Here is a 19,203-nt window from a genome sequence, read left to right as displayed (position 1 = left end):
GAATGAATGTTTGTTAGTAACGTTAAGGCGCGAGAACGGCCAATTTATCTTGATGAAATTTTCAGAGGTTGATCGCTTTTGATCGGGGAAGGTTTAGAATTAAGAAAAAACGTAAGATCATAACAGATCGAAATTTGTTACGATGCCATGAAGAGGTCGCGCTAATATCGGTCGGCGTTCTTTTTGGCATCAACATACATTGGAATATTCACCACTATTGACTATAATCAACACTATTGTCTAATTCACATTCAAAACTCATATCAAGTTGAGTATTGCAGTTTTATGAAATCGATAAAATACATTTGTAAGTACGTCAATAAAGGAAGGATACGGTCGATAGAGCGCTTTGTAGAATATTAACTTTTGCAATTCCTGAAAGTTTTCCGACTGTTGTGCGTCTCGCAGTTCTTTTGGAGAATGGCCAAAGAGTATATTTCAATCCAGAGAATATATTACAGGCAGTGGAAACACCGCCAGCAACAAAATTAACCTTGACGAGTGTTTGGAGGATGGAGGCATGTGTAGAAGTTCACGCAAGTGAGGAAAGTTCTCTGATCGCCATTCACTTGGGAGTGGCCAGAAACGATTCTTTTACATATGACTCAAGCAGCTCACGACTTCCGGTCTTTGACCAAGCATCCTCTGGGTAGCCTAAGAACATTCGTTTGAAGGCGAGCTAATGTGAGAAGGCGAAATATCCCCTACTTAAGGTTGTGCGCTGGGTTTGGGACCCGCCACGTAAAAAAACACTCTCAATGAAAAAGCAAACACAGCCTCGGATGAGAGACCCCCCTTTTGATGACGACCATGGCAAACGAAATAAGGACTATGATTTGAGGGCATGCACCTGGAATGTCCGGTCCCTTAATTGGGAAGGTGCCGCTGCCCAGCTGGTAGATATCCTCGTAAAGATAAAGGCTGACAACACCGCCGTCCAAGAAATGCGATGGTCGGGACAAGGACAGAGACGAGTAGGTCCTTGTGACATTTACTACAGTGGCCATATAAAGGAGCGCAAGTTTGGTGTTGGATTCGTGGTGGGAGAGAGACTCCGTCGCCGAGTACTACCATTCACTCCGGAGAATGAACGTCTAGCCACAATCCGCATCAAAGCGAGGTTCTTCAACATATCGCTGATTTGCGCCCACGCCCCGACGGAAGAGAAGGACGATGTGACCTAAGATGCTTTTTATGAGTGCTTGGAGCGCACTTATGAGAGATGCCCCCGCCACGATGTCAAAATCGTGCTTGGCGACTTCAACGCCAGGGTGGGCAAAGAAGGTATCTTTGGCACTACGGTCGGTAAATTCAGCCTCCACGAGGAAACATCTCCAAATGGGTTGAGGCTGATCGAATTCGCCGGGGCCCGAAATATGGTTATCTGTAGTACTAGATTCGAGCATAAGAAGATACATCAAGCAACCTGGCTGTTTCCGGATCGAAAAACCACCAACCAGATCGATCATGTTGTGATAGACGGAAGACACGTCTCCAGTGTTTTAGATGTGCGTGCGCACCGAGGTTCTAACATCGACTCGGACCACTATCTTGTTGCAGCTAAGATTCGCACCCGCCTCTGTGCAGCAAAAAACGCACGCCAACAAACACAAGGAAGATTCGACGTCGAAAAGCTGCAATCACAACAGACAGCCGAACGACTTTCTACTCGGCTTGCACTCCTGCTCTCTGAGAGCACTCGTCAACAACTCGATATAAGGGAACTGTGGGACGGCATTTCAAACTCCTTACGTACAGCTGCAACCGAAACCATTGGTTTTCGGAAAGTGCAAAAGAACAGCTGGTACGACGAGGAGTGCCGTGTCGCAGCGGAGAGAAAACAGGCTGCCTACCTCGCAACGTTACGATCGACCACAACACGTGCGGGATGGGATAGATACCGAGAGTTGAAGAGGGAAGCGAGACTCATTTGCAGACAGAAGAAGAAAGAGGCCGAAATGCGTGAGTACGAACAGCTCGATAAGCTGGCCGACAGGGGTAATGCTCGAAAATTCTACGAAAAAATGCGGCGACTTACAGAAGGTTTCAAGACCGGAGCACACTCCTATAGAACCCCCAAAGGTGATCTAGCCACCGATGCCCAGAGCATACTTAGATTATGGAGGGAACACTTCTCCAGCCTGCTGAATGGCAGTGAACACATAGCACCAGGAGAAGGCGAACCCGATCCCCCAAACGATGACGATGGAGCAGACGTTCCATTGCCCGGCCATGACGAAGTTCGAATAGCAGTTGCCCGCCTGAAGAACAACAAAGCGGCAGGGGCTGACGGATTTCCGGCCGAGCTATTCAAACACGGCGGCGAAGAACTGATAAGGAGCATGCATCAGCTTCTTTGCAAAATATGGTCGGATGAAAGCATGCCCAACGATTGGAATTTAAGTGTGCTATGCCCAATCCATAAAAAAGGAGACCCCACAATCTGCGCCAACTACCGTGGGATTAGCCTCCTCAACATCGCGTACAAGGTTCTATCGAGCGTATTGTGTGAAAGATTAAAGCCCACCGTCAACAAACTGATTGGACCTTATCAGTGTGGCTTCAGACCTGGTAAATCAACAACCGACCAGATATTCACCATGCGCCAAATCTTGGAAAAGTCCCGTGAAAGGAGAATCGACACTCACCACCTATTCGTCGATTTCAAAGCTGCTTTCGACAGCACGAAAAGGAGCTGCCTTTATGCCGCGATGTCTGAATATGGTATCCCCGCAAAACTAATACGGCTGTGTAAAATGATGTTGAGCGGCACCAAAAGCTCCGTCAGGATCGGGAAGAACCTCTCCGAGCCGTTCGATACCAAACGAGGTTTCAGGCAAGGCGACTCCCTATCGTGCGACTTTTTCAATCTACTGCTGGAGAAAATTATTAGAGCTGCAGAACTAAATCGAGCAGGTACAATCTTTTATAAGAGTGTACAGCTGCTGGCGTATGCCGATGATATTGATATCATCGGTCTCAACACCCGCGCCGTTAGTTCTGCTTTCTCCAGACTGAACAAGGAAGCAACGCAAATGGGTCTGGCAGTGAACGAGGGCAAGACGAAATATCTCCTGTCATCAAACAAACAATCGTCGCACTCGCGACTTGGCTCTCACGTGACTGTTGATAGTCATAACTTTGAAGTTGTAGATAATTTCGTCTATTTAGGAACCAGCATTAACACCACCAACAATGTCAGCCTGGATATCCAACGCAGGATTACTCTTGCCAACAGGTGCTACTTCGGACTGAGTAGGCAATTGAAAAGTAAAGTCCTCTCTCGACGAACAAAAGCCAAACTCTATAAGTCGCTCATAATTCCCGTCCTGCTATATGGTGCAGAGGCTTGGACGATGACAACAACCGATGAGTCGACGTTGCGAGTTTTCGAGAGAAAAGTTCTCCGAAAGATTTATGGTCCTTTGCGCGTTGGCCAAGGCGAATATCGCATTCGATGGAACGATGAGGTGTACGAGATATACGACGACATTGACATAGTTCAGCGAATTAAAAGACAGCGGCTACGCTGGCTAGGTCATGTTGTCCGGATGGATGAAAACACTCCGGCTCTGAAAGTATTCGACGCAGTACCCGCCGCGTGAAGCAGAGAAAGAGGAAGACCTCCACTCCGTTGGAAGGACCAAGTGGAGAAGGACCTGGCTTCGCTTGGAATATCCAATTGGCGCCACGTTGCGAAAAGAAGAAACGACTGGCACGTTGTTGTTGACTCGGCTATAATCGCGTAAGCGGTGTCTACGCCAGTAAGAAGAAGAAGAGTGTTTTCTCAACTTTCGTCAGTGATCCGATTGCGAGAACTCGCTCTTCAGAAATGTCTTGATATTATACATGGAATGCATCGTGGAGAAATAGTTACACAGAAAACAAGGCTAAGCAGTTAATGGACATCCAGGTGTGTTCTCAACTGATGCATTAAGACTAATTTACACAATACACTCGAATATACTCTACGATTGCTTCTACCTTCGGTTGCTATTGATTAATATACGCGGTTCAACTTCATTTGAATCACTGCGTACTGTGAATGGTTTGGTGTGGGTATGTTTTTGAGAAGCAAGCCAACAAATACAAGTGTTGGAACATGATAACAACTGGAATGAAACGATGGACGATGCGATAGCTACTTCGAATACAAATAAAGTTCGCAAACTTTTCGCGTTGATCATTTCGATATATCAGCCTTCAAATCCGCGTCAATTATGGGATACGAACAAAAATTACATTGACGAAGATATTTTATATCGTATTCGCTAAGAATTGGAAATGGGTCAATTCCGGTTGATACTTCCAGTGGTTTGATATCAATTCCATCTGCCGTTTATATATTCACGAAAGATGAATTCAACACGAATGTTTATCCGAACATTGGCCAAATTATCGTAACCATTATTCTTTGAGTGCACGCTCAATTTTAGCTGCCAAAACTTATGTTCTTGACTTAAACTGAAAGATTCAAAGTCAAAGTTCAAATCCTTTGGAGAGGTATGCCACCGCATTATTTGCGTCTCAAAGTTGAAACTGTCATTATTATGTTACGCAATCTTCCTGCGCCGAAACTCTGTAAAGGAACCCGACTGATTGTGATGCAGCTATAGAATAAAGGAGGACAGAATGTTTGATTCTTCGAATTTTTTTGAGTTCTAACGATTTGCCATTTCAGTTCAAACGTATTGCGTGTCCAGAGAGAATTGTATTTGAGATGACAATCAACAAGACACAGGGATAGTCAAATAGTGGTTGGCATAAATTTGGAAATGGTATGTTTTTGACACGGCCAGATATACATACGTGGTTAGCTCACGAGTTAGAAAACGATCTGCTCTATAAATTTACGCACCACAACAGGAACCAAAAAATGTTGTTTATCAAGCTGCGTTACATTGATAAAAAAAAATGTACAAGTAGAAACATCGCAAATAAATGATTTTCAATACAATATACATAAATTCAACTTCGTATTCATTTCAAAACACATAATTTCACGCCAGACAACGGCTGCGGCTTACTAACTTATTAAATAAAAATCCAAAAGTTTGAGCAACTTTTTCAGCTGGTTGTATCAGCAGTATCAATAATGGCAAAATAGGAATTAATTTTAAGATTTTGACTTACATCGCGAAGTTGCTCACATAAGGTGCCTTCCAAAGTAGACAGGACTAAAAAAAAAAACAGAACAAATGGTTTTTTCGGAAAAATCAATTTATTTTATTCCAAACAGTGTCTTTCTGCTTCAATACAGCATTTTGCACGTTTCGAAAGCATGTCGAACGAGTGTTTTAACACTATGGCTATTTGTTCGAGGCTTATTTTCGCACCGATAACACAAACATACTGCTACTTAATACGCAATAACTTCACTTCCAATCACTGAAATGTCATGAAATTCTACTGAACAATCGATAAAGATAGCAGATTCTAACGCACTAGTTGACATATGGATGACACCACCAGCGCTAGATTCAAAAAATCTATTTACTGTAGAACGCACCTTATATTCCCGCTCATAAATGAATTGTCTTTTTTTTAAAGATTTCTTATCTTTATATACATATATAAATCTCCTGACCGTGTGTTCGCATTTGAACTGCTCCTAAACGGATGGACCGATTTTGATGAAATTTTGTGTGTATGTTCAAGGAGATTCGAGAATTGTTTAGATTTACAATTTTTAATCAATTGTTAATGTCAATTTTGGAATGTTTGACCGATAGATGGCGCTACCATCGCAGTATCCAATATTCAAACCTTAAATTGACGTACACGTGCATTAAAGAAAACGATGCCAAAGTAAAAGGCGACATCTGTGGATCTAGTTTTTATATTGTGGACAGAGTTGTTCGTTGTTAAGTAATTAATTGGGTGATTCATACATCTATGGGTAGCTATAACATTTTTTTCATACCTGCTAACTATTGGAGGGTGTATCTTGACAGGCAATTTAAAATTGCAAAAGGTCTGGCATAAAAAATAGCGGCATAACTGAAGTTTTGATAAAAAAATTGAGATATACAGAAATCTTTTCGAAGCATTGCACAGAGCAATGCAATATTTAAACGGGAACGATGAATACATATGTATGTATATGTGTACAATTTCAAACTGATCCTTCATGAAAAATAATAAAATTGCTAAATATTGGGAATGGTAGAATAGAACTGCAATCAAATACACAATGCCATGAATTAAAACTGGCTCATTTATCATTCGATGAATAATATACCACGGGCATCCCAAAAGACTGATGCCATAACCTTGCCAGCCGATTTTTTGTCTTTCCACGCTTGAGAACCGTTTCTTAATATGCAGTCCACCAGGCTGACAATCGATTGGACTCGATTGATTTCACTGATGCACAGCCCAAATTCAATAGTATTTTTACCCCAAAAACCAATTCTTTCGTAACGCACGAAAGCATATTTCAGGTGTTAATAAAGGTTAGGTTAGTCTGATCCTTAAATTGTAAAATTTCAACCATAGGATCGAAATCCAAGCAATTTTATATATTTATTCATTATATATATGTAAGTCACACACTAGCCGACTTATTGGACATAAGATTTGATAGAAACCCGAAAATCATTATAAGTATATAGTATAAAGGACTTGGGGTTGTATCGACCCGATTTTTTCTATTAACTATTATGCCATATACTAAAAAAAATTTCGTTGGGTTTCATTTAGCTACCTTGCATATAATCCTGATATTAGTTATAGGGAGGTAGGTCAATGGATCTATTTATTTTAGGCACATATATAAATTGTTATGAATAAATCAAGCTTTGTAATTTTCAAGAGATAACTTAAATATTGGTCGATATGTGCTGTATAGAGACACTCGAAAGTTCGAAAATCTTTATATTAGGTATAAGGGACTCTGGGAAGTTTGACCTGTTTAAAACCATTTTTGATACACAAAAATACTATTGCATTAAAGGATTCTCTCCGAATTTCAATTATATATACCATACATTTACCGATATTTTCGGTCAACAATAGATACTGGGGTCCACATTTCTGGTATATGGGGACTTGAGCAGTATTGGCTGGATTTTGGAAATTTTTGGATAAAAGGTGGCATAATTCAAAAGAATTATTTGTGCAATATTGTGTCCCGTTATATTAACTTCTGTTTTGGCTTGTACACTGGAAAGTGAAATAATCAAATCGAACTTAAACTGTGTTCTATACGAAGTAAGCGTGGTTGTCGTCCAATTTCGCCCTATTTTGCACTGTGACATAGGAATATGAGAAGAATTTCACATACTAAATTAATCTAAATCGAATGGTCGGCTTTTGAAATATATGATCTCACGAAAAGAAAGGCGGTGCTAGGCTCATAGTATAATTTTTACAACGATTCCCATAAAGCCTTCTCATACCATCTCGGAGGTAAAGTTTAACGACTTTGGCGTATTTAGTTATTAATTTATAGTGCTTTTATTAGTTTTTAATCGTGTCAGTCAGGGTTTTTATAGTATTTCCACAAAAAGGGAGACAATCTGCGCCAACTACCGTGAGAAAAAGGGATGTTGTCCTGGAAAATCAACAACTGACCAGATATTCACCATGCGCCAAATCTTGGAAAAGACCAGTGAAAGGAGAATCGACACAAACCATCTTTTCGTCGATTTCAAAGCTGCTTTCGCCAGCACGAAAAGGAGCTGCCTTTATGCCGCGATGTCTTCATTTGGTATCCCCGCAAAACTAATACGGCTATGTAAACTAACGTTGAGCAAGACCAAAAGCCCCGTCAGGATCGAGAAGGGCCTCTCCGAGCTTTTTATAAGAGTGTATAGCTGCTGGCGTATGCGGATGATATTGATATAATAGCCTCAACACCCGCGCCGTTAGTTCAGACGAAATTAACATAGTTCAGCGAATTAAAAGACAGCGGCTACGCTGGCTAGGTAATGTCGTCCGAATGAACGAAAACACTCTAGCTCTGAAAGTATTCGACATATTACCCGCCGAGGGAAGCAGATGAATACAAAGACTTCAATTCTGTTGGAGGGACCAGGGGGAGAAGATTAGGCTTCGCTTGGAATTTCCAATTGGTGCCACCTTGCGAAAAGAAGAAATGAATGGGGCGCTGTTGTTAACTCCGCTATAACCGCGTAAGCGGTTTCTACGCCTCTTATTTTTATTGTGGGCGACGTGAAAGTTGAAAATCTGTATGGTAGCTATTTGGGGCTAAGATAAGTATTAAACGAATTGAGCTATTTTTTAACGTTCATACATACTATTAACACATTGCAAAAGTATACAAATTCACCTTTATTCTTGAGTAGTCGTCATCTTATGAAAAACATTTGTCATAAAATATTTTATTCTTCAAATTTATACAAGGGTAGAGTTTGCGAGAATGAGTTGTTTTTACTACCCAACTAACTTTACGTCACGACGCCTAACTTTATGAAACAAGTATATTTTATATCCCGAAAAAGGTATGTAAAATAAGTTCACAACAAAAAATGCAACATCCAAAAGGAAATGTCGGAGTCCCTATAAAATATACATATATACAAATGCATGTATGATCAGCATACACGCAAACCGCTCCCTCAGTTTTTGAGATTTTGATGTTAAATTTTGCACACGACTTTTTCTCTGGTGCCTTTTTCCGCTGAGACCTCTTCTCGACATTTGGCAGCATCTTTTTTTCTTATAAAATAATCTTAATTCGACTTGAATGTGTATATCAAACAACGTAGCTAGAAGGAACTAACATATGTATATACATTTTCTGTATGATGCAAACCAATAAACTAATCCGTCATTTTGTAAGATATCGATCTGAAATTTTGCACATATTTGTTTCTCCTGCTCATTTATTGCAATCGTTATCAAATCGGTCTGCTGGATCAAAATTAAGTCCTTATCAGACAAACAATTTTTCACAAGATTTGGCATATATTATTGTACAATGTTAAAAATAATAAATAGTTCAGAGAGTACTACTATATTGTTACAAAAAGTAGTATTAAGTTGTATTTGTATTACTATATGCATCCCTGATCATGAACAATAGCTGTAGGTATATGGAATAGCATTTGTCTTGTTGTAGACATCTGGCGCCACACTGTCTGCTCGTCTAGTTAAACAATTGCTGAGTCTGGCGCCGCGACTGTCTGCTTGCGTCTGGCGCCGTATAGCCGTATGTTCTGGTAATTTCCAGACGCGATATTCTAGAAGGACACGTCGGCATCAGCGAGAAGTGCGTGGCTATAGCCGTATGTTCTGGTAATTTCCAGACGCGATATTCTAGAAGGACACGTCGGCATCAGCGAGAAGTGCGTGGCTATATAAGCCGTGGCAGCGCCAACGTAATCAATCAGTGCTAAGAGTAAACTGCTATAGTGTAGACGAGTTGTGAAATAAAGAGTTGTTGAATTAAATTAAACAGTGTTGATTTTATTTGTCAATCCAGAGATACGAACCTAACAAAGTAAACTAGCAAGAGTAAATTCGTAACATTTGGTGTCAGAAGTGGGATTGTCAAATAATCCAAATTCAAGATGGTTAAATTCGGAGAATTGAGAATTCAGCAATTAAAAAAGGAACTGGAGGAGCGTAATTTGCCGATAAGCGGGCAAAAGGCGGATCTGCAGGCACGACTACGTGAAGCAATGGAAGCGGATGGAATTAATGTGGACGAGTTCGAATTTGATGGGCCAGGAACTTCTACAAAGGTAGAAGAAAAATTAGAAGAACAACGAACATCATCAAGCGTAGACACTAACATGCTATTAGTGGCTATTAAGCAAATAGCAGAAAATGCAATGCAAACAGAAAATCGTCTGGCACAGCAAATGACGCAAATAGCTGAAAATGCAGAAAATGCAGTGCAAACAGGAAATCGTCTGGCACAGCAAATGACGCAAATAGCTGAAAATACATCACAGTTAGAGTCTCGCCTTACACAACAAATGACTGAAAATAATACGCAGTTAGAAAAGCGTTTGGTACAACAGATTACAGAAAGTAATACACAAGTGCAACAGAAAGTTTCAAAATTGGAAGACGAATTAAGCACGTTAAAAAATGACGAAGAAAATTTGAAATCAGAAGTTCTTCATTTGAGTAATCGGATGCGAGAACTGCAACTGCATGGCCCTGCACCATCAACAAATAATCCAAGATTGAAGGCACCCACATTCGATGGAAGTATTCCATTTAAAATTTTCAAACTTCAGTTTGAAAAGACAGCATTGGCCAATAACTGGAATGCAGCGGACAAAGTGGCGTCCTTGTTTGTATCATTGAAAGGACCTGCGGCAGAAATCCTTCAGACTATTCCAGACTGTGAACGGGACAACTATGAGGCATTGATGAGTGCGATAGAAAGACGATATGGTAGTGAGCACCGGAAACAAATATACCAGATCGAACTGCAAAATAGGGGTCAGAAGATGAACGAGTCATTGCAAAAGTTCGCAACTGAAATCGAACGACTGGCTCATTTGGCAAATGCAGATGCACCTGTGGATTACATTGAGAGGGTAAAAATTCAATGTTTCATAAATGGAATCCGTGATGTGGACACCAAACGCGCCACATATGCATTGCCAAAAAGAACGTTTGCTGAAACGGTTTCGCACGCCCTCACACAGGAAACAGCTTCCCTACTAAGTAAACCAGCACACAAAGTACAAAGGGTTGAAATGGAACAACCGGCGCTGATGGAAGAAATATTGAAGACTCTGAAGACAATCGCTGCACCGCGAGTAAATACAACAGGAAGATGTTTCAACTGTGGAAAAGCGGGTCACTTTGCCCGAAATTGCAATATAAAAGTAAACCCATCAAAACGGAAACAACCAACAGATAACGAGGACGGAGCATCCACATCTCACAAGTCGTTAAACTAAACCGGAACAGTTCAAAGGGGCGTGAGCTGGTTCCCACAACTATTTGCCCCGCCATCTCGATATCACAAATAGGTCGCCATGACAACAATCTTACTATCAACGGCATCGTAAATGGACGACTGTCAACGCTTACTTTGGATACTGGTGCCACACATTCAATTATCCGACCGGATGTGGTAAGAGGAACGGTTGAACCATTAGTCGGTTGCAAGCTTCGAACGGCCACCGGGGAGGAAGCAGCTGTCGCGGGAAAAGTGTTTTGCAAAGTGATGATTGGTACCCTGGAAGTTAATCACACCTTCATCGTAGCAGAAATCACGGATGAAATTATAATGGGAGTAGATTTCATGATTGATCATGGGGTTACTTTGGATTTAAACAAGCAAATGCTGTTTTGCCAGAACATGGAGATGCCTATAAACACCGGATATGTGACCAACGTTGAAAGTAAGAGGGTGATTGTTGATGATAATCAGAGTATTCCACCAAAATCTGAGGCGATTGTATGGGCCAGAGTGAATGGAGGTGGTGGGACTGAAGAGTTGTGGATTGTGGAACCAACAAAAATAGATACACCCATATTGGTAGGAAGAACGCTTGTGAAAACTAGTGAAGACGCCACCATTCCGGTCAGAGTAGTGAATGAATTCAACACGCCTATAAGTCTGAAGAAAGGAGCAGTAATTGGACAGTGCCAGAATATAAGTGCAATAGCACGATGCGAACGGTCACAACAGAAACCTACTATTGAGCCACAGCAGATAAGTCCTACACTCCTAAATAATTTGCTGAACGAACTGCATGGAAAGGAAAAATTAAAAGCAGAAAAACTATTAGAAAAATACGCATCCATATTTGCAAACGAAGGAAACACAGGAAGAACCGGCATTGTCAAACATCGCATAAATACTGGAGACGCTAAACCAATCCGACAAGCTCCGCGTAGGGTTCCACTAGCAAAACGTGAGGATGCTAACAAAATTATTGAAGACATGCACAAAAACGGTGTAATCGAACCTTCAATAAGTCCATGGAGCTCACCTATCGTCTTAGTTAAAAAGAAAGATGGTAGCACCCGTTTCTGCGTAGATTATAGGAAGTTGAATGATGTCACAAAGAAAGACAGTTATCCTCTACCAAGAATCGACGATACATTAGACACCTTGTCTGGAGCGAAATGGTTTTCTACATTAGATCTACAAAGTGGATATTGGCAAGTCGAGATTGATGAATGTGACCGTGAAAAGACCGCTTTCAGTATGGGCGACGGGTTATGGGAATTCTCTGTGATGCCATTTGGGTTATGTAATGCGCCTGCAACGTTCGAGCGACTGATGGAACATGTGTTAAAAGGACTCAACTGGAAGACGTGTTTGGTGTATCTTGATGACATTATCATCATGGGAAAAAGTTTTGATGATCATCTGAAAAATCTAGAGGAAGTCTTTCAGCGAATAGCATCAGCCGGATTACGCTTGAATCCCAAAAAGTGTTCATTATGGAAGAAGCAGGTCACATATCTCGGACATAAAGTGTCAACTGAGGGAATTCACACCGAGGAAGGAAAAATAAAAGCAGTGTTTGGTGTATCTTGATGACATTATCATCATGGGAAAAAGTTTTGATGATCATCTGAAAAATCTAGAGGAAGTCTTTCAGCGAATAGCATCAGCCGGATTACGCTTGAATCCCAAAAAGTGTTCATTATGGAAGAAGCAGGTCACATATCTCGGACATAAAGTGTCAACTGAGGGAATTCACACCGAGGAAGGAAAAATAAAAGCAGTGAAAGATTGGCCTCGACCCACCAACATTCATGAACTCCGCAGCTTCCTCGGCTTATGCACGTATTACCGCCGTTTTGTACCTGGATTTGCGAACGTGGCTAGAAGTTTACATGATTTAACAAAGAAGAATGGCCCGTTTGTATGGCAGTTGGAACAAGAAAAAGCGTTTGAGCAGCTGAAAGAACTACTTTGTACGGCGCCGATGTTGGCTTATCCAATACCTGGAAAGAAATTCATCCTGGATACAGATGCGAGCGCTTATGGAATTGGAGGTGTCCTGTCTCAGCTCATCGACGGACAAGAAAGAGTAATTGGGTATTACAGCAGAGTGCTCGGGAAACCAGAGAAAAACTACTGTGTGACGCGAAAAGAACTACTAGCTGTGGTGGAATGTGTAAAACATTTCCACAAGTATTTGTATGGACAACGATTCTTGCTGAGGACTGATCATGCAGCATTAAAATGGTTATTACAATTCAAGAATCCGGAAGGCCAAATTGCACGATGGATCGAAAGATTACAGAATTACGACTTCGAAACGGAACATCGAAAGGGGATTCACCACAAAAATGCGGATGCATTATCACGTCGCCCTTGTCCACTGGAATGTAAACATTGCTCCAAATCAGAAGGAAAAGAAGGTATAATCGACGTGCGATTGCTGAATATAGAACCTGAAGATGATTGGACTCCTCACCGCATCAGAATCAATCAGCTGGAGGACCCTGATCTTGCAAAGCTGGTAATGGCCAAAGAAAATGGGGTACGACCACCAAAGGAACAAATAAGTAGCGAGAGTCCAACTGCAAAAGCATATTGGGCCCAATGGAACAGCATAAACCTCGTTAATGGATACCTTCATCGTACCTGGGAAAGCGAAGATGGCAAACAGTCTCGTCTGCTGATCATAGTACCGAAGTTCATGATCCCAAAAGTATTGAAAGAATATCACAATGGACCTAGTGGAGGGCACCTTGGAATAACAAAAACTATAGAGAAGATTAAACAACGGTTCTACTGGATCGGTTGTCGAGATTCCATAGCAGAATGGATAAGTAATTGCGTAGAGTGCATGGCAGCTAAAGGTCCTAAAGCCAAAAGTCGCGGTAGGCTACAACAGTACAACGTGGGATCACCATTTGAACGAGTCGCAATGGATGTTGCAGGTCCGTTCCCAACCAGTACGGCCGGAAACAAATATCTACTGGTTGTCATGGACTATTTCAGTAAATGGCCAGAAGTATATGCCTTACCAAACCAGGAAGCGAAGACCGTAGCCGAAGCGTTTGTAGAAAATTGGATAACAAGGTTCGGAGTGCCCGTCGAATTACACTCAGATCAAGGCAGAAATTTCGAATCTTCCATTTTCCAAGAAGTCTGTACATTATTGGGCATCCACAAGACACGGACAACAGCGTTACACCCACAATCAGATGGGATGGTAGAGAGATTCAACCGAACGCTCGAAGAACATCTGCGGAAAATCGTTGATAAAGATCAACGGAATTGGGACAAGTGCATCCAGATGTTCCTGCTGGCGTATCGTTCAGCGAAGCACGAGGCAACTGGTTACACACCAGCAAAGATTATTTTCGGATCTGATCTGCGACTCCCTGCTGATCTTAAGTTTGGTACGAATCCTACAGCTGTAAGAAATGATGGAGATTATTGTTCTGCCTTAAAGGAAGAAATGAATGAATTACATCTAATGGTAAGACAGCATACGCATCTGATGAGCAATAAGATGAAGGACCGGTTCGATCAAGCGGCAAATTCAAAAGGTTTTGAAGAAGGTGATCTGGTCCTGTTGTACAATCCACTTCGAAAGAAAGGCTTGTCCCCGAAACTGCAGACAGCCTGGGAAGGACCCTATATGGTGATGAAACGACTTAATGACGTGGTATACCGCATACAAAGAAATGGGAAAGCACGATGTAAAATGAAAGTAGTACATTTGGAGAGGCTCGCCCCATTTGGTTCAAGAGGATTTGTGCCTAATCGGGACGATTAGGCTTTAGTGGAGGGCAGTGTTACAAAAAGTAGTATTAAGTTGTATTTGTATTACTATATGCATCCCTGATCATGAACAATAGCTGTAGGTATATGGAATAGCATTTGTCTTGTTGTAGACATCTGGCGCCACACTGTCTGCTCGTCTAGTTAAACAATTGCTGAGTCTGGCGCCGCGACTGTCTGCTTGCGTCTGGCGCCGTATAGCCGTATGTTCTGGTAATTTCCAGACGCGATATTCTAGAAGGACACGTCGGCATCAGCGAGAAGTGCGTGGCTATAGCCGTATGTTCTGGTAATTTCCAGACGCGATATTCTAGAAGGACACGTCGGCATCAGCGAGAAGTGCGTGGCTATATAAGCCGTGGCAGCGCCAACGTAATCAATCAGTGCTAAGAGTAAACTGCTATAGTGTAGACGAGTTGTGAAATAAAGAGTTGTTGAATTAAATTAAACAGTGTTGATTTTATTTGTCAATCCAGAGATACAAACCTAACAAAGTAAACTAGCAAGAGTAAATTCGTAACAATATTATACATATATCTGCCATACCAATTGATCAAAAACACGCCATCAAAGTGTGAATGTGCATCTCTTTAATCGGCCCGATGTAAATATCTCACAAAGGCCAACCTAGCAACTAATCTTTCAATTTTTCCTTTAAACACTGTGAAAAGAAATCAAATTATAATATCATACACTAAAAAATCGAATGCTTGACATCCATTGAAATTTCAATTAAAGATGGTACGGAAGATTCATAGAAAATCTGGCATGGCACCGTATTTTTCAAGTCACCAGAAACCGGATATTGTATGTACCTCAGTGCTTATGGTTAAGTTTTTCACTAAAATATCGGCCATTATATGAGTTAAATATATTAGTAGAGGGTATAGAGAATGTTAACTAACGCATCGATAAACTTATGTAAATTTTTGGTGAAAAAACTCCAACAAGAAAACGTTTTTATGGTGTGGTGAATTCAATCGAAGCCCTAGATCACTCCGAGAAGAATTAATGCGATTGAGATAAATATTCTTCTTCTTCTTCTTTACTGGCGTAGACACCGATTACGCGAATATAGCCGAGTTAACAACAGCGCGCCAGTCATTTCTTCTTTTCGCTACGTAGCGCCAATTGGATATTCCAATCGAGGCCAGGTTCTTCTCCACCTGGACTCCAACGCAGTGGAGCTCTTCCTCTTCCTCTGCTTTTCCCGGCGGGTACTGCATCGAATACTTTCAGAGCTGGAGTGTTTTCGTCCATTGGGACAACATGGCCTAGCCAGCATAGACGCTGTCTTTTAATTCCCTGAACTATGTTAATTTCGTCTGAACTAACGGCGCGGGTGTTGAGGCCGATGATATCACTGTCATCGTCATACGCCAGCAGCTATACACTCTGATAAAAATTCCAATCGATGAGCATGCTTTCGTCTGATCATATTTTAAAAAGAAGCTGATGCATGCCCCTTCTCAGTTCTTCGCCGCCGTGTTTGAATAGCTCGGCCGGCAATCCATCGGCCCCCGCTGCTTTGTTGTTCTTCAAACTATTCGAACTTCTTCATGGTCGGGCAATGGAACATCTGCTCTGTGACATCGGTCATTAGGTCACCTTTGGGGGTTCTACAAGAGTATGCTCCGGTATTGAAAACCTCTGTTAGTCGCCCCAATTTTTTTTTTAGAATTTTCGAGCGTTACCCTTGTCGGCCTCCCTGTTTTTCTGTCTGCAAATGCGTCTCGCTTCCCTCTTCAACTCACGGTATCTATCCCATCCCGCACGTGTTGTGGTCGATCGTAACATTGCGAAGTAGCAAGAGTGCAAGTCGAGTAGAAAATCGTTCGTGACGTGTCTTCCGTCGATCACAACATGATCGATGTGGTTGGTGGTTTTTCGATCCGGAGACAGCTTGATGAATTTTCTTATGCTGGAATCTGGTACTACAGATAATCATATTTCGGGCCCCGGCGAAGTCGATCAGCTTAACCCATTTGAGGATGTTTCCTTGTGGACGATGAATTTACCGACCGTAGTGCCAAAGATACATTCTTTGCTCACCCTGGCGTTAAAGTCGCCAAGCACGATTTTGTTTGAGACAAATGTTAGGCTTTTAAAAAAATTTCTTCTCGTTGAATCCCACAAAATCGCTTAAAAAAGACTCGTGGTTATAGGTCGACAGAAATTTTACAAAATGAGAAAAGCGGTGCCTTGCGACAGACTATCGTGGAAATGACGCGTATGGATCAACAAGTAAACAGCAGTTGATTTATTTTTGTATTGGTGTTTCAGATGAGTCGTATCCAACAAAAGTTGTCCGCGAGTTAGCGACGCTGAAAATAGCCTAAGTAAATTTCACACTTAATCTAAACAAACAATAAAATTTCTGCATTATCCTTTAACTTATGACGTGGAAGTAAATTTTACACCTTGCGTTTTGATTTTCTTATAATCATAAAAAAGGCTTCTAAAATAAACGACACATTTTTCAAAAAAATACAAAGAGTTTAAAATTTTCTTTCCAAATACTGTAATTAGAATTAATTTAAATCAGATTGATGAAATTTGTAAGTATTATAACAAAAAATTTCTAATAAATTTTAACAATCAAAATGGTGTAAAATTTACTACTACCTCTAAATCTACGTTTCGATATTTGACCTCATAAGTTAAAGGTTATAAACACAACAGTCAGAATTCCATAACGAAAAACTGATAAGCATAACAAAACTATCTTTGTTATAGCAAGATAACGGATATCGAATTACAACAAAGAAGTTGTATGCAGATAACAACAGCCGCATTCCATAAGTATAAATAGCACTAAGATTATAGAAAGAATCAGTAAGAAAATATGAATAAAAAAGGTAACACGAAAATATATAAATATAATTTCTTTTACTCGCGACAAACAACAGTTTGTTAACTGGGGGCTCAACCGTTCTTTTTGTTTGAACTGAACCTGCCATATTCTGACATAAAGGGATTAAAATAAAAGGGATAAATAAATAAAAAGATGAAGAAGGAAAAAAATAAGTTCCTGAAAAATTGGAAGCAGCACCGATAAACATCGAAATCTCGCTGGAATCTCATTAAAAGAGACAAAAACTGTTCAATTTGCGTCGTCCCTTATTGAACACCAACTTCGAGATGTCTGCACAGGAGATTGCAAATCTCAGGGCTCAAATTGCTGCTTTAACCAACAAACAGTGGCTACCCTGGAAAACAGTCTGCCATCAAATGTGACAATTACGGATCAGCGCGAGGACTGAAAACCAAATATAATCAACGAAATACAGATTAACCTGGATATTTTTAAAGCATTGCCAAATTTCACGGGCAATGAATACAGATTCTGGAGAAAACGTGCACATGGAAAACATAAAAGAATATGCCACAACTAGTGTTGCCACCTTTTTTTGCAGTTAAAGTACGTTGGATATTATAGGTAAGAAAAAAAAGTACATCAAATATATATCAAAATAAAGTATAATTTATTTTTCTTTATTATTATATTTAAAAACATATATTTTATTGCTTTTTGCAATTTGTATCAAATTAGCATCTTTACTGAACAATTGCACAGCATCTTTACATTCTATATTTAAATTAAAATAAATAAGTAATTCATTTTTTATCAAATTCAGAGACGCTTTATTTCTTTCGTCTCGCTATTTGCTATTCATCACAGAAAAAACTCTTTCTGTGAATGCTGACGTGGCGGGAATAGACAATAAAAATGAAATTACCTTATACAAGTTTAAAAAATTAGCATCACTCATATTAAATACCTGCTGCCATTTTTGTGCAGCTTACGATACATGGCTATAGTATTCTATATCTAGTAAGCTATGAGCAATGTGGAATCTCCACAGGCAATGGGCACGGCAATGCAGCTAGTATTCTATATATTCTATCCTGTCGAGATGCCCCGTAATTGTACAAAACGAGTGCTTGAGTGATGTGGCGCCGACGAGTGGCAACATCGATTCAGCACTAAATCACCAATCTATAAATTTCGTTTAACAAATCCATCGACTAAACTTTTCAAAATCTCAAAGAAATCAAATCATGCGAAATAAAGTATTTTTGTGAACTTTATTGTCCTCATAAAGTATAGAGTACAATTACATGAAATAACGTAAAATACTTTATAATAAAGCACGGGTGGCAAGCCTAGCTACAACCCCGACATATTATACCGCACTTTCGATATTGCTTTCGAAAATTCAAGGAGAAGCAGCCGATATTTTAATATACCACAACAAGAAGTTCAACTTCTACTCAATCATAAATCGCATCGACTACACGTATGCGGACCAGATACCTTTTTACGTCTTACTAGACGAAATGAAAAGGATTACGCAAAACAAACTTACGCTGGTGGAAGTTCATTGCGAAGTGAGCAGGGCATTGAATCTTGCTCTAACAAAAATTGAAATGGGAAGCTCAGGTGACCCATCAGAAATGCAAAAGTATGCGAATCAAGAAGCCGTCAGAACGTTTATTCATGGCTTGAA

General features: G+C 40.5%; 3 protein-coding genes across 12 annotated transcripts in view; 2 read left to right on the top strand and 1 right to left on the bottom strand.

Moving 5' to 3' along the window:
- Window positions 1-3,610, top strand: part of LOC125776321 (uncharacterized) — a 97,573-nt gene extending 93,963 nt beyond the window's left edge. Inside the window, exon 2 of the mRNA XM_049448049.1 lies at window positions 3,538-3,610. The gene's annotated coding sequence lies outside the window, so the exon portion shown is untranslated. The remainder of the gene's footprint in view (window positions 1-3,537) is intronic.
- Window positions 1-16,230, top strand: part of LOC125776325 (uncharacterized) — a 194,821-nt gene extending 178,591 nt beyond the window's left edge. The window contains exon 2 of one of the 2 annotated variants that reach the window (XR_007421638.1): window positions 14,776-16,230. Coding sequence is in view for 1 of the 2 variants with exons in the window: in XM_049448064.1 (XP_049304021.1) it covers window positions 9,537-10,889 (1,353 nt within the window). In the remaining variant the exon portion in view is untranslated. Of the gene's footprint in view, window positions 1-9,055; window positions 11,317-14,775 lie in introns of those variants that run through there. The other variant, XM_049448064.1, reaches the window with a different exon arrangement.
- LOC105233704 (uncharacterized) overlaps window positions 1-19,203 on the bottom strand; it is a 746,688-nt gene that overhangs the window by 461,544 nt on the left and 265,941 nt on the right. The gene's annotated exons all lie outside the window — the stretch shown is intronic.

Source organism: Bactrocera dorsalis, chromosome 2 (assembly GCF_023373825.1).
Source record: "Bactrocera dorsalis isolate Fly_Bdor chromosome 2, ASM2337382v1, whole genome shotgun sequence".
NCBI classification, from domain to species: Eukaryota; Metazoa; Arthropoda; class Insecta; order Diptera; family Tephritidae; genus Bactrocera; species Bactrocera dorsalis.
Note: the sequence above shows the minus strand (reverse complement) of the source record. Positions and strands in the feature narration are given on the sequence as shown.